The sequence below is a fragment of the Lissotriton helveticus genome, chromosome 8 (assembly GCF_964261635.1).
Source record: "Lissotriton helveticus chromosome 8, aLisHel1.1, whole genome shotgun sequence".
NCBI classification, from domain to species: domain Eukaryota; kingdom Metazoa; phylum Chordata; class Amphibia; order Caudata; family Salamandridae; genus Lissotriton; species Lissotriton helveticus.
Genome location: NC_136069.1, coordinates 616,897,533 through 616,914,444, shown reverse-complemented (window position 1 = coordinate 616,914,444; position 16,912 = coordinate 616,897,533). Strand labels below are relative to the sequence as shown.

The following is a 16,912-nucleotide window of genomic DNA, read 5'->3' as shown; positions in this document are numbered from 1 at the left end:
TTTGTAATTCACAAAATCAACAACATGACCCATTGCTCCATTTACCAGACCTCTTTCAACATTTAAATTCCTTCTCAAAATGATACGACAATTTAAACACACATTCAGAATCTTTTCAAAACCAGCAGTTTTAGATATACTCTTCTCTAATGATTCCAAATTTGATTTCAAATTTTCAGACAAAATAATTGCTGCTCCCATATGCTCTATTTTATCTATAGCTTCCAGTTTCACAATCTCTTCATTTTCTAACTTTAACATTTTGTTGTTGAAGATGGAACATTCTTTCAGAGTTGGCATCAAACATATCCCAGATTTGTTCTTGTTAATTTTCTTAAAAATATTCTCTGGAAGAATGTTTTCATTTGGATACACATTTGAAATTAATCGTGCATGTAAAGCTTCTTTCCCATGCTCACTTACTTTTCCGATTCTTACATCTTGTAGAATATTTGTATAATCTTCATCCTTTGCCTGTTCCATATTTTGAAGTAGTTATGCATATTTGAAATTTAACCATATATTAACGTTTCCAATGCTTCCTAGGCACTTCCTCGTATATTCATGCGTGACCATTTTAAACACTGGTTGTCCTTTCACTGGAGTCAACTGCAGTAGATCTCCAAAAACAATAATGTGTTTTCCTCCGAATAAGACATCATAGTCTGTTCTAAGAATTTCTTGCATTCTCAAATGCACAAAAGCAAGCATTAGATTTGAGACAATGCTTACCTCATCAATGATAAGAAGTTTCATTTTCTTCAGGACTCTGGAAACTTCAGAACAAGCATCTCTAGATAGCTTGTGGTATTGTAATTTGTTATCATGCTCAACTGGTAGCATCAGTAAAGGATGTAAAGTAATCCCTTTAATGTTATGTGCTGCCAGCCCAGTTGGAGCGGTAACACCACAAGACAGCGGTGATTCAGTCCTTTTCTGCAGATAAGTTGCAATTGCTTTAATCAGAAAACTTTTTCCAGTTCCCGCTCCTCCACTCACATACAGTCGGACAGGCTTAATTGATGTACATGAGCACTCTTTTTTCTCATGACTGAATCCATGTTCAACCTGTTCTGTGACTTCGTCATATATCTGTTTCTGCTCAATGTTTAGTTGTTTCACCAAATCTTCTAAGTTAATTACATCCTCTTCAGCTTGTTCCATAGCTCTTTCCACCTCATCCATGGCAGTGGCAGCCTCATTTTGAATAATTGGTCCTCCTAGTGGATCCTGACTCAATGAAGTAGAACTCTGACTGTCTTGAGAACTGTCTCTCGCAATCTCTGCAGCAATTGTTGCTTCTTGCTCTATTTCTTCGTTCAACATTTGCAGATAATTTGGAAAAACAGGACATTCTATGGTATCCTTGGTTGCATTAAAAGAGTCTTCGTAACAGAGAAAATCTCCAAGTAGTTCCTCTTCTGTACGCCATGGTTTAAAGAGTTGCAAAAGAGCCAATTAGTAAAACTCCCTTTTGTCTGGATTTTCGCAACTTAATTTTCGATGATTAATCAAATGACCTTTTCTCTGTTTCACTAGACATCCTTCACATCCAATGACAGCATATATTCCATTATTGATATCTTCTCTGATGTTCCTCTTATAAATATATCTTTGCAGAACTTCATAGAGACAAGCGTTCTCAAGGTAAGGACTTCTATTTGGATAGTATGTATCCAACATGTTTGTCTTCAAAATATCTGTACTTTCTGGTTCTTTCTCCGCCAAATACTCTATTTCTTGTACAGATTTCAAAACTCGGTTTAGACTCACCCAAATGATAGTTCTAGATTTGGCATATAGACTTGCTGATGACAATCGATCAGAACATTCATATGCTCCAATTTCTCGATGTGACAACATCTTCAGACTGTACCTGTATAATTTCTTGCTTAGACTCTTTTCATGTTAAATATCCTCCCACATTTCCTTCAGTTCTGTCTTTTCTTTTTTTGTGATGTAAGACGTCACATATCGAGCCACAGCAATAGAGTTGTCAGCAACTAATTGAATATCCATGTTAGCATTCCACATGGACAAAATCACTGGGTTGTAGTCGTTGATGTACTTGAATTTTTGGGTGATTTCTTCGTCACAGTATGTCGTAGAGAAGACATCAAATTATTTACTCTTCCTTTAGAAATCACTGGTCGTGGAAAGCAGAAACGACATTTTGTGTAGAACTTTTCCTTGTTTTTGAATTTTCGACGACAATACTTCCCACAACGATGGGATTGAAAGCGTAAAACTTGTTGCCTTAAACTGTTTTCCTCGGTAGTTTTCGGAACAGCACACGTTGAATACTCTTCAATGAAACTCATCACTGTTTCATCCGAATCTGTTCCAAATTTGGGTGCATCTTTAATCCACAACAACATATGTATGTGAGGAGCACCTCTCGCTTGATACTCCTTTCTCCAAAAGAAATCCAAAACCTCTCCAAGGGGAGGATTTTTTTTGGGTAATAAAAGACATCATAGCTTCAAATCTATGATTAAAATATCTGCATACATTCACTGGATCCAAAGAACACAGTTCTCCAGGTGTTTTGAATTCTATATTTTGTATATTTGCATTTGCCTCGCGTATAAATTGAAGTAAGTCGTCCCATGCATACTCGGCACAGCTAAGAGTGAGGAACCATGTAGGAGTTCCTAAGTTTCTTATCATACATTTCAATTCCCCATGACGACGGTACCAATACTCGTTTGTACCACGCTGACATGCCATGAGATTGATTAGATGAGATTCCAAAATATTATCTTGCAGATTGACTTTCTCCATAAAGTCCCTCACCGAAACATTTTGCAGATGTGCTCCACTTTTCAGTATATGATTTACTGCATAAGAAAGACCAGACAAGTCACTTTCATACAGTAGATGAAACAAATATGGAATACATTGACGAAACCTTGGATCTTCAGCATATAATCTTAAAGTCCGGTATTCAGATGCAGGAATTTGAAGAGCTCAATCATCATATCGTCCACCTCGACCTGTTGGAAATAAATGTGGAAAACAACGAGCTTCCAAACTTTCTTCCCATACACTAATGGGACTTCCTTTTGCTGATTTCATTTGAAACAAGTCCATTGCATTCCCCATTACTTCTTTGGAATGCAAAGGATGAACAGTATAATGTTCATATATTTCTTCACTTGTAGACACATCAACTTTTTCAATTTGGCCAGCTGAACAATCACTGTCTTCATCTGCAGCTGGTTTCTCTGCTCCAACACATACATGTTTGTAGTACTCATTGTTTTTGACCAAATACAACGTTGCCTTTTTGACTTTCCTAACATCCACTAAATCTTGCCAGATTTTCTTACTCTTTGTCGGAACCCCATTAACTAGAATAACCAGAGGTTGCTCTTCCACTTTCTCTACACCAATTGTATCAATATTTATCTTGAAATCTAGAAGCAAATAAACAACTCTTCCCTTTAATCCTCTCTGTAAATCTGAAGGAGGCAATTTCCCTATCTTAGGCTCCATGCGAACAATTGCCTGAAAAGGATGGACACATTGAATCAAAATAGACTCATATGTATTTAAATCCATCAATTTAGGAGGAATGTCTACCAGCTCAAGATTATTATGAACAGCTCTAGCAGGCATTCTGTTTTGATTTAATTTATTATAAAAATATTTACAAATATGCTGATCAGAACTCAAATCAAAAGAATTCTCCACCCACAAATAAGTTGCAAAATCCTTCCATTCATAATTATTTATCTTTTCACTTTTTACATATAAATCAACTAATCTAGTTTGATGCTTATAATGAGTTCGTCGACAACACACACAAGTAAAAGTAGGCCTTTCACTTGATTTCACCTTAAACCTGGTAATTTCCTGGTCAAACTTTTCTGTACTTGAAATCTGTACATTGTCTTCCACATTACCTTGTATTACTGTGTCAATTTCTACACTGTCCTCTTTTTCACAAAAATAACAAATCTCAATTTCTTCACAAATCTTCTTCACATCTAATTCAGTTCCATGCAAAAGAGCACTATTTAACTATGTAAGCTTAAGTGCTGGTCTTTTTGCATAATACAACCTTCTCACTAATTTCCTCATTTTGTTATGATGCACTGCTAACATCCTAAAATGATGAAAAACACTCTGACAGACTGTTCTAGAAAGACAAGCCAGTGAATGCCCCTGCAAACCTGTGTTTTCTCTCACACTGCAAGGATCTAAGTCTTGCAACATCTTCATTTTCTGTTTTAGACTTTTCTTACTATATGTACGTAAGAAATTACGAAGCACATCGATTGAATCCTGTTGCACACTACAAATACTACTACACTTCCAAGTGTACACTGGACCCTTAGTACGTCTCCCTAAAACTTCATCAGCTAACACCTCTTCTGCTTCTCTAGGCACAAGTTTCTCTTTTTCAATCGGACAACCGTCTTTCACCTCATATGCTCGACCACTGGAGTCAACTGCATGCACCAAATCATTCTCCTGGAAGTAACTCTCCTCATTAAAAAATGGCTCACAACTTGAACTATGCATCCATTCTCCAGAAAAAACTTTACAAAAATTAGTCCGATTAATTACTCTTTTGCATCTACTCTTTGATTTGAAAACATCAATTGTCTTGTTAAGTGTCCTAATTCTGTTGATTACTAAAATAAATAATTTTTTCTTAACTTCAAAAGCCTGATCAACAATCTTCTCTACACTTTTCTTTTTCTTATCAAAAGCAGCTCTCTATTTACCTTTCTTAATATTTTTTAACAAATGTAAAACCACCCTATTGCGAAACATTCGTTTACGAATGTCCCTAAATTGATTTTGCCTTCTATTCCTATACATATTATTGTCTCCTGCTGCAGTAGTAACATTTTTTGGGGCTCTCTCCTTCCTCTTCAAATTTGCTCTCTCCTTCTGTACATTCACATCTATATTATCATTTTTTTTGGATCTACATATGTTCCGAAAAAAATACTTAGTTGTCTTACCAGGAGCTTTTTTCGCGTTTTTTGAAGTATTTGTTGTAGGAGACTGCTTTAATTCCGTTGCTGTTTTTGATTTTTTCCGCTTAGCATCTTTCCGTCTCCTCTGCCTTGAAGGCATATTTCCTTACTATTGAAATCTTGATTTCAATCTGTGGTAAACAAATTAAAAAAAAAAGTCATTATAGACCACTATTACCAAACAACAAAGCAATGACAATAAGCAAACAATATAAACACTATAATGCTTATACATATGACCTTATCTCTGTTTTTTAAATGTTATTCTAAAAAAATATTTCGGGCACATGAATTGGTTTTACATTATTGACAAGGATTAGATAGTATCTGCATGATTAAAAAAATATATTTGCACATTTCACAATCATATCACCTGTGTTTCCTCAGATTAGTAAGCAGATTGTACACATGAGGTAAGGCCTGTCCTGGGGAGCACAGGTGGTGAGACCGGTGTCTAAGAGTGCACTGGACTGGACTTCATGAAGCCTATCCCCTACTACACTCTTAGATACAGCCCTCACCTTCTTTCCACCCCTGGACAGACCTCTCTTCCACTACACTCTTCAACACAGGCATCACTTCCTATGCACCCCTGGACAATCCTCACCTCATCTGCAACCCTGAATAGACCGCAACTCATCTGCACCATTAGACAGGCCTCAGTTAATCTACACCCCTGGACACGCCTCTTCTCATCTGCACCCTGTTACCAGCAGTTACCACATAGCATACTCAATGTATTGAGGTCTGTCCAAGGGGCACAGATTAGATAATGCTTGTCTAAGGGTCAGAGGAGGTAAGTCCTCTCCATTGCACTCATGGACACAGGCCTCAACTCCTTTGCACCCCTGGACATGCCTCACCTCGTCTGCACAATCCACTTCCTAATTTGAGGAAACACAGGTGACATGATTGTGAAAGGTTCAAATATTTTTATGTAATCATGCACACACTATTTATTCCTTCTAAAAAATGTAAAAGCCATTGATTTGCCCCAAAATCGTTTTTTGAATAACATTTTAGAAACAGAGCGCAGGTCCTATGTACAAGCATTCCATTTCAGTACTGAAAACTCACTATTTTACAAAATACATTTCCTCTCTATTGGAAACATTCCTACCAAGCATTACCAAAAAAATGACACAAACCAACAGCAAAGAAGCTCAGTCTGCTTCCTAATCTGAGGAAACACAGGTGACATGATTGTGAAAAATTTAAATATTTTTATGTAATCATGCACACACTATTTATTCCTTCTCAAAAATGTAAATGCCATTGATTTGCCCCAAAATCGTTTTTTAATAACATTTTAGAAACAGAGCGCAGCTCCTATGTACAAGCATTCAATTTCACTACTGAAACTTCACTATTTTACAAAATACATTTCCTCTCTCTTGCAAACATTCCTACCAAACATTACCAAAAAAATGACACAAACCAACAGCAAAGAAGCTCAGTCTGCTTCCTAATCTGAGGTAACACAGGTGACATGATTGTGAAAGGTTCAAATATTTTTATGTAATCATGCATACACTATTTATTCCTTCTCAAAAATGTAAAAGCCATTGATTTGCCCCAAAATCGTTTTTTGAATAACATTTTAGAAACAGAGCGCAGGTCCTATGTACACGCATTCCTTTTCAGTACTGAAAACTCACTATTTTACAAAATACATTTCCTCTTTATTGCAAACATTCCTACTAAGCATTACCAAAAAAATGACACAAACCAACAGCAAAGAATCTCAGACTGCTTCCTAATCTGAGGAAACACAGGTGACATGATTGTGAAAGGTTCAAATATGTTTATGTAATCATGCACACACTATTTATTCCTTCTCAAAAATGTAAAAGCCATTGATTTGCCCCAAAATCGTTTTTTGAATAACATTTTAGAAACAGAGCGCAGGTCCTATGTACAAGCATTCCATTTCAGTACTGAAACCCATTGATTTGCCCTAAAATCGTTTTTTAAATAACATTTTAGAAACAGAGCGCAGGTCCTATGTACAAGCATTCAATTTCACTACTAAAATCTCACTATTTCACAAAATACAAATCCTCTATCTTGCAAATATTGATACCATGCATTTTCAAAAAGCATCACACAAACCACCAGCAAAGAAGCTCAATGTGCTTCCTAATCTGAACTCTCTATCTATATTGAACAAATCATAACTCACCTCTACAAATGCTTTGGGAGATTGAGAACAGTGTCAGATACACACACCAATATTTCTTTAGCAGAGCAAAAGGTATGTACTCCAGGCACTGCAACCATGAATGGCACAGAAAACCTCTAATTCTACACACATATCCCTCATGTTAACCAATTAAAACTCTTCCCTCTCTAGTTTCAAACCAACACCCTTCCCCCCTCAGCCCTTTCTGCCTGTTACCATAGCAACTCCCTCCTCACTGACCTCTCAGGGTTAAAAGTTTATTCTACAATGTTGCAAATGAACTCAGCAAGGATGTTTAACCTCTCAATACACCAGCTTATCAGGTGCAATCTTTCTTTTAATGACTTTTTCTTAACCATTCAAATTACTTCTTTCACAGAACAGAACCATGCACCCTAACTTTCAGTTTTCAACTATCTGAATCCACCAATCATTGCTTGTGATTCAAGAGCACTGAAATTCCACAGTTTTTTGTTTACAAACTCCTACTGTTCCAACTGCCATTTCATTCCTACACTTCATCTGACTGCACCAGAACCTCCTCTCACCATGTACTCTGTCTGGATTATTGGACATAGCTGCATACCTAGCTATCAGAAATTTTCACAACCTTGATTTACCAAATGTGCACATCAAGTGGATTGGCCAAAGAGGATTGAGATGTCATCAATTGATACCATTGGTGAAAACCTTTTACCATCTGCCACACCCTGACCTCATAATTTTGCACTGTGGTGGAAATGACCTAGGCACTTTGACTGGGGTAGGTCTGGAGATGCTTTTAAAGGACACCTTTGGGCAATTGATGACACTTTTTCCACAAACTACCTTGGTATATTCCAATATATGCCAAAGACAGAAATGGAAGTGGTCCAACCAATTTTGCCCACAATTTGAGAAAGCACGGAAACATGTGAATAAATCTGTTTCTGCTTACATGAGAGACTATGGAATGGGTTCAATATACAACAATAACTTGCGTTACAACATGCAAGATATCTACAGAGGAGATGGTGTGCACTTCTCAGATGAGGGGAATAGAATATTCCTCCTGAATTTAAGACTGTGCATTGGAACCTACTTGTAGGTACCTAAATCAGCCACAGAACCCAAAAGCTCTTTTCAGGGCTGCCCTACATCTGATCACTCAAAATGATTATTTTACTCTAACTTTTTTCACTAATTTTCACCAAAGTACGCTCCCCGGTACGCGTACCGGGCGCTTCCCCCGCGATTTTTTTTTAAAATTGTTTTTTTTGCCTATATGGGCCTCCTAAGCCCCCCCTCAGAAAACCTAGGGGGTCAGGGGGTGTCTACCGTGTCCCCTTTTACCTATTCCCAACGTTGTTTGTCCTCCATCTTGTGTCTCAAATCTACCGAAACACAAGATGGAGGACTCCCGTTGCGCTTCCGGTACGCGTACCGGGGCGCGCACCGGTAAGCGCTCCCAAATTTTTTTTTAAGTTAATTTACATAAAAACCACTGGAGAGACTTTCACCAAATATAGAATAGGCCCTACTACATACCAGTCCGTACCACTTTCCCAAATTTGGTGGAATTCCATTGAGCCGCTTGGGCTGTAGCCCTGTCGACATATCCTGAGGTAAATTACATGACAAAAACACATATGAAGTGTTAGGAATTACAACCAATTAAAATGTTACTTTCATTTTCTACTTTTTTTTCCTGACATTTGATTGGTTACGTACATGAATATATATGAAAAATTAGAGGGAAACACAGCCATTTTGACTACAACTACCTGAGGTACATCTTGAAAGAATTTTCTCCATTTATCTTCATCACCTTTTACTAAGGTAAGTTGTTAATTTGAAAGGGGCACTTTAAGTTAATTTGTAAAAACGTTTTCTGATAGTTATTTACTGTCCCTCTGTTATAGTTATAGATTGAGATAGGCTTCTCTGTTATAGTTATGGATTGAGTTAGGCTTCTCTGGTATAATTATGAATTTACTTAGGCTTCTTCACATACACTTTTTTATATTTCTACTTCCTACCTCATACCATACACTGCCCAAAGATAACGTCACTGTTAAAAACTCAGAAGTACCTCTCTGAACTCAAACCCAACAGTACCCTAACTCTACTGATATAGTTATTTTTTATGCAATTTACAGCAAGAAAATGGAAGATACACCACAGACCAACAATATTTCTTTCGAAATAACTGATGAGCAGATTCATTTCGAAATAACTGATGAAGAAATTCTTCAAGAAGATTTATTTGACTTCCTAGATGACTCTCTTGACCAAGAATTCATAGACTGTGTAGATAATATGGAATCATGCAGTACAAATTTGGAGGAGATTTCGGATAATGAAATGTTGCAAGTGTTATTAAATTATGAAAATTCAGAATAATAAATTAATATTTAATAATTAAAAATTGTTTGAGACATTATTCATTTTTATATATAATTCATGAAGTAGTACCAAAATGATTATAATATAAAGTGATACTTACAGTATACTGTGCATACTATACAACTTTTTTGTGTTACATAATAAGTTTGCTCATAGTTACTTCCTTTCTCCTACTATATTATCTCGAATGTGTATTTGACATCTCTTTTTGATCTACAGCCTTCTTTCTCTCACTGTCTGTCTCTAATGCACCATATCACCATCAATTTTGTGTAGATTCAGAAGAGAGTAAAATGTAATACTTGAAAATATCATAAGGGAGCAGGGTAGACTACCCATGATCCCATAGGCTTTCTCAAGGAGTGCTTAAAGGATCTGTTTCTGCTTTCCTGACACACTATGATATGGATTCCATATACCACAATAACTTCTGTAACAACATGCAAGATATCTACAGAGGAGACGGTGTACATTGAATTTAAGACTCTGTATTGGTACCTACATGCTGGTACTTAAATCACCCACACAACACAACAACTCCATGCAAAGCTACCCTACCTCTAAGCACTTTAAATTATTATTTTACTGTTTCACTGGGTTTTCCCCTTGGTACGCTCCCTGGTACGCTCCCCGGTGCGCGTACCGGGCGCTCCCCCCGCGAAAATCGATTATTTTTTTTTGCCCCGCGGGCCCTTTTATGGCCTCCACATCAAACCTAGAGGGTCAGAGGGGTTCTACCCTGCCCCCTTATGGTCATTTCCCCCTTTGTTTTTGCCACCTCTTGTGTCTCGATCCTACCGAGACACAAGATGGTGGCCGCTCCGGACTGTTTGGAATGTTGACAGACACCCGAGAGCCAATCAGCTTTCCGCTCGCGTACTCGCGTTGCGCGCTGGTACGCGCCCCGGTGCGCGCTTATAGGTATATATATTTTTTTGAACCTAAATTACTCAAAATTCTCTGGAGCACATATCTTGAGACATAGCAAAGGCACATCGGGCTACCAGTCCCTACAATTTTGCCAAGTTTCGTGGGAATCCATTCAGCCGTTCGGGCTACAAGTGAGTCCAACCGCCCTATGGAAATTAACATGGGGAAAACACGTTTTGGGACCCCCCTTTTATCTCGCCCCCGCTTAACGAATCCCCCCCAAACTTTCAGGGAAGGAGCGGAGCGGAACTGGCCACCTAATTTGAGAAATGTGCGAAAATTTGTCCACCGGCGCCAAAGTTATTCCCAATAGAATGTTGTGGATTTCCTATGGAAACTAGGTCCTAACTATAACTACTTACTGGCGACTGCCAGTAGGATATATATATATATATATATATATATATATATATATATATATATATATATAGAGAGAGAGAGAGAGAGAGAGAGAGAGAGAGAGAGAGAGAGAGAGAGAGGGAGATATACATTATACAAAATAATAAATATAGTCTTTTGTGTAAAAAAAAAATGTTTTCTTTAGAAGTGCTTTAATATGTTCGGAATGGTGTGAGAGGTGTGATGCTTGTGGATTGACTTTGGAGGAGTGATTGGCCTTCAGACAGATTCTGACCATAGGAAAAACTTTTTCTTTTACTAAATTGATAATGATCCAGATTGATATGGGTCTTTCACAGGTCACTATTTTGGGTAAACTGCCAGGCATATCCTTTTACGCAAAGTGTTTTTGGGGATCCGATCTGATGAAGATTGAAGTATGTAGAAGGATATTGGCAGTGTGGGCTAAAAAAAGGGTTGCCCGATGTAACAGGCGTAGACCAATTTCAGGTAAGTTTCTTTTCGACATTATTTAGAAGTAATCTTGTTTTTGTATTTCTTCCTTGGAAGTGGCACTGTTTTCCCTTGTGTATGGTTTTCCTCATGGAGGCTTTCATATCTCAGAGTAGTTGGGTTTGAGAGGAAAAGTTGGTTTGTTAAGGAAGAATCTTGTGGCTTCATCTGATGAAATTAGAATATGGTTATCACATAGGAAAATTGACCAGTTGGGGAGGGGTCAGGAGGTTGTTATGATCAGAACAGTTCCAAGAGCATGTTGTCCAGTTTTCAGGGAGGTGGAATTTGTGCACTTAGGTTCTAGCTTGACCTCGTATCAGGTTTACATGTGTTACGGCATATTTTGGGGGGCCTTGAGTTTGTGTGCTTTTTAGTATTAAACACATTTATTTAGGATCGTTATGGTGACAGAGCCCCTGGCGACTTGGTGTTTCTGATGGAACAGTAAAACAACTTGGTAGGTGGCAGTCAAATGATTATCTCTGACAAGGGTGTTTCTAAATAAGTCACATTTTGATCTTTACGGTTTAGTGCCCTTTATTAACTGTTGTTTTCCCTTTCATAAATGTTGCTGGAGGCATGCAGTAATGCTTCTGCTGTGTGGATTGCAGGACAGTCCTTGGTTTGTTTGGTGGCAAAACAAGCAGAGGCCAGGATATTCGACAGACAACTTGGACTTGATAAAGCAAGGGTTGGAGTTTCTTGGTGGGGAAAGAGCGGCATTCGGTGGTGTGAATTGTTGAGCATGCTGGCAAAACTTAAGACAGGTAGGGAGTGCTGAGATTTATTGGTTCTCCATCTTGGGGCAAATTAGTTGGTTTCTTTGTCCGGCACTGGATTACTAAATGCAATGAAGATGGATTTTGTCAAGATTAAGGAATGCAGGTCAGGAACACATACTTTGGACGGTGTTGGTACAGAGACGATGGTGATGGGGTGCTAGGAGATCCCGTAGCAATTGAGAAGACAAGAAGAAAGGACAACAGAGAGATTAGAGGTTTTTGCAAAATTATGGGTATTTCGGTACTGAAACATAGAGGATTCTCCAGGAAGAACAGTCTTTGTTCCACCAGAATGGGGTTCACTTGTCGATGTTTAGCAATTAGTATTATTTGTTAGAGCTGCAGTTATGGATTGGAACTGTTGGGTGAGAAGTTCTGGAGTTAATGACACTGTTTTCTGGAGGTTCTTTATTCAAGATTTTGTTCAGGGAAAGGTTGGGGTGTGAGGCAGGAAAACATATGTGGGTTTTCCTTGTTGCGTAACAACGGGACAATTGTATGGGGGGCTCTCAAAGGGAGGGGAACATTGCTCAAGGGAGGTCGGGATAGGTCAAAGAGGAAAGGGATGTATTGGGCAAAGGCTACACGGGAGTGTTTTGGTGACGTCAGTGGGTGCAGAAGTTGTATGACGGGTTTGGGTGTGAAAGGAGGTATTTTTTTAGGGGGAGGGGTGGGATGTTGTTAGAAGGGTGAATTGGATTAGGAAGTTTTGTAATGTATTAGTTAGATTATTATTAGTTATGTAAGGCACTTGCCTATGGCTATTGGGTTATGATCAGTTTCCAGACCTGTTCTATTAAAGCAGTTTTTTACCCACTCGCGTAGCTAGGGGGGGGCGAGGGGGGCGGCACTGTTTTGGGGGCGGCCATGGCAGCGCGACTCAAAGGATTAAAAAGAAGTATGTCCCGGCGTTGCGCGCGTCAGAAATATGAAGGGGAATAGTGTGAGGCGGCAGCCTATCACCCTTAGTCACACTTCTCGCGCGCGCAACGTCAGGACGTAGTGATGCAATTCTTTTTACTCCCGTCCCGTGGCCGCCATCCAATAGCCCTTGAAGGGTGATAGGCCGCCGCCTCACGCTGTAACAGACTTACTCAGTGTCAGCAGTAGTATTGCCTTGATGCGTGTCACCCGCCCTTGAGACTCGGTCTCAGAATCATCAATGGCGCGGCATCATCATTAGAGGCCTGGCTGCCTGGCTGCATCGGGCGCTGCGTAAAGTGCGGAGGAGACAGCACACATAGCCGATTCTGCAGCTACAGTCACTGACGCTTCGCAGGGAAAGGTACTGTGACTTATTCTCGTATTTTTTCAATATTTTTTTATTTATGCGTTTTTATATAGCGCGGACTTTACCCGAAGGTGTCAGAGCGCTTCACATTAGGAACCGTAATGATACATGAGGAGACAATTACAAGTGAATAAATTACAAAAACAAACATTAAATTACATGAGGCAAAAGTGACAATTGTGAACAAACAAAATACATGAGGTTTACAAACGGTACATTACAGGAGGAAAAATTGACGTGTGCAGCTTACAAGAGAAAACAAAGTACAATTAGAGGTATAATACTGCAATAACTGGGAGACACACAGGCACAAGAACAAACATTAAATAGGCATTGGTAGAACTTGTGCAAGTATCAAAAGCAAACAAAATGTGAGCGGTAGCAAACAGTGTGTTACAAGAGAAAGGCGGTGTGTGCATGCATGTAGGCTTTCCTCATGAATGTATTAAGAGAACAGCGCCAACATCATACTAAAAGGGGCACTGGCTGCAGCCCCCACGCAGATCTGGTGGGTCTCGTTTTCTGTTTTGATTGCTAGATGATTCCAGGCGGAAACGGGCAGCTTGATTATTTTTACCAAATTACCCTGGCCTAGGCATGTCAGTTGCACAGTGGAAATCCTAGAGGCAGAAAACCACAAATATAAAAGTGGAATTTCTTATTTGTGCAGAGCCTGGGTAGTCTTCATAATCAGTGCAATGCAGCCGTAAAATTTAGTGTAGGGTGACAGTAATAATAAGTATGTGTGGATTGGAACTGCAGGCATGAGAGTGAAGGGAAATGTAGGGGGGCATGTTGTGGCACTGCCGTACAGTAGGGTGAGGTGGACACGCCAGGCAATGCGGCTTAGGGGGGACAAGGTTGATGTGTTCCGTACTGCTGCATGCCCTGGGTGTAGGGAGGGTAAGATGGATGTGTTCTGACACCCCCTAAAGTGAAGGGCGGGGAGATGTGTTCTCGTGCTGACAGGGCAACGGCATGGATTGGTGTCAAGGGTGTTAAGAGAGATGTGCTCTGCCCGCATTGTGTCATGGGGGCGTGTTCTTATTTGGCATACACGGCTATATTTTCCATTTCCGTGTTTGATTTCAGGTGTCTTTCCGCTACGGCTCTGCATCCTGATGGGTGCTGGTAAGACAAGTTGGCGGGGCCTGGGATTCTCAAGGAATGAGAACACATCCGTTAAGAAGCCGGCACTGTTGATAGGCCTGGATGCTTTGGTGGATGGTGATGCTGTAACCCTGCAGGGTCAAACTTTGTTGTTGCTATAGTGGCTTGCTGCTGTGGTGGGCCACTAGTACAACTCTCAATTAATGCAGGCTGATGCTAGGTTGGTGACTGCTTTAATGGGGGGACCATGATGTTTGGTCATTTAATGTCAGCTGTAGATGATGGATCCCCGAACAGTGTCATGTATGTGTATGTTTGCATTGTGCGAAGGGGATTACCAGGTAATCGTTCATGCATCTCTCTGATGGATGTTACATGCGTTTTTTCTGAGTCCCCAGTTCGATTATGCAGTCTGTGTGTTCTCCTTTGTACTGCCGGTCACCAGTGTATTCAACTGTGTAGCCTTGGACCGTGTCATGTATGTAACTTGCATGATTGATCGAGGTAACTATTAGCGGAAATACTACATGTCTCTCGGACCTCTTTCAAGTGCTCGCCGTACTTATTCCCCAGCACCCCTTCCCCCAACCCCTAGGGGCGGCAACCTGTGGGATAGCCCCGGGCGCCACAAGCTCTAGCTACGCCCCTGTTTTTACCCTTATAAATGGAGTAAAGTGCCGTATTTGCGTGCCATCCTGCCCGAGGAGCCCATTAGCATCCACAAGGTTCCAGACAGTGTCAACCCTCTCCGATCTTAGGTAACCCTTTTTCAATAGTGGATGAGAACAGGTATCTATTACAATTAATACACAAGTTACTGTTTCCATTTTGCAGGACATAAACGGCTGTCCCATGTCACTTGTGGCAGCTTGAGAAAGTCCTGACGTTTTAGCCAATGGCATTTTGTGCCCTTGAACGTTTACGCCCACAATTTTCAACGAGAAAGCGAAACTACGTGTCTGAGACCGCAAAAGTAATGGTGTTGGTTAAATACATTTGAGGAAAGTGCTCCTCCGGGCCATTTGGCACCTGTAAAATTCTTGCAGAATGACTTTTAAAAAAAAGTCGCACTGTTTGAAGAGAAGCTCAATATGCTTTGAATCTTTTGAAAAATTAAGCACCCGTGACCTAAGCTTCATTTACACACTTACCTAACAAACCTAAGGGAAATGAATATAAAAGAAGAGAAACATTCAGTACCGTGCAGATCAATGTACTCACTTGTACGGCACTGGCCAGCCATGCTGAGTAAATGTTCCAGTCTTGTCTCGTGCACAACAAACCACAGCCACTAACAACACCAAACATGTCAGAAAAATCACAGAGCGACACATCTTCCACAACTAGGACTTCAGTCCCTCCTCGTCTTTGCAACCGAAGAATTTCAGCCGAAATGTTGTAGAACCGCGGATTCCCACAGTTCTGATCTTTTTGCAGTTACTCGTTTCATTTGTTCCTGTTTACTGTGAATCAGCTGACTAACGGTGAACAAATCACATGGCAGGAAAAGATGATGACTAAAGGCGTTCGTGTGGTCTGGGTTGCCATCTACTGGATATTTTTATATGTGCTTTGTATCTATTCATTGAAAATATGCAACCAACGGTGATCAAACAAGTAAACAGTTTAATGTCCACAATTTTCAAACTGTTATGCATAGGTACTGGAATTAGGGGTGCTCGGGGTGCTGCAGCACCCACAGAATAACCTTGCTATCGTTCAGAAGGTGACTGAGCAATAAAGATGCCTTTACATTTTCTTTTTTATCTGGTAATATTTGCTGTGCTTCAAAGAAAGAGATCAAATGTTAGGCTAATACTTCTGCAACACAAAAGATGAGTTAGCAAAGTGAACTATTTTATCTTGCAGGAGTACAGTAGATGTCATTTTTTCTAACACATACTAACATTTAAATTCCTGTAAATGAACTGTTCAAGTATTTCAGCCTATATCAGCAGTTTGGAAAGCACACATGAAGCACACTTATTGGAATTCTGAAGTGTGGTAAAAACAAAGGTTTTAATACGATCAAAATAAATCAAGATATATTTCCTGAAAACTCGATTTCCACACATTATCTCTTGTGCCCTTTTAATCAGTAAAAAACTGGATGAGCAAATGTAGTGGCCCTTTCAATGGAAAGTGGGCTCTCTGTAAATGACAGCGCGGTAAACACCAAACTTTAGTAATATAGTTGCCACAGTGATTCCCAAAAAAGCACCATCAGCTACATGCTACACACTGTCCTGTTGAATACATTTTCTACACATTCTTTTTGTGTGAGGCTTGGAATTTTCACATTACCTATGACTTCAGTGATGTAACATTGACGGTAGTATGCCCACTACTAAAATTTGTTCCAGCACCACTGTACTTCTGATCA

At 39.6% G+C, this 16,912-nt stretch overlaps 1 protein-coding gene across 1 annotated transcript in view; it reads right to left on the bottom strand.

Annotated features, from left to right (window-relative positions):
- The window catches only part of CLN5 (CLN5 lysosomal BMP synthase), a 126,655-nt gene extending 110,646 nt beyond the window's left edge, over nucleotides 1–16,009 (bottom strand). The window contains exon 1 of the mRNA XM_078657456.1: nucleotides 15,751–16,009. Within this exon, the coding sequence (XP_078513582.1) occupies nucleotides 15,751–15,863 (113 nt within the window). The 5' untranslated portion in view covers nucleotides 15,864–16,009. The remainder of the gene's footprint in view (nucleotides 1–15,750) is intronic.
- Nucleotides 16,010–16,912: the final 903 nt, after the last annotated feature.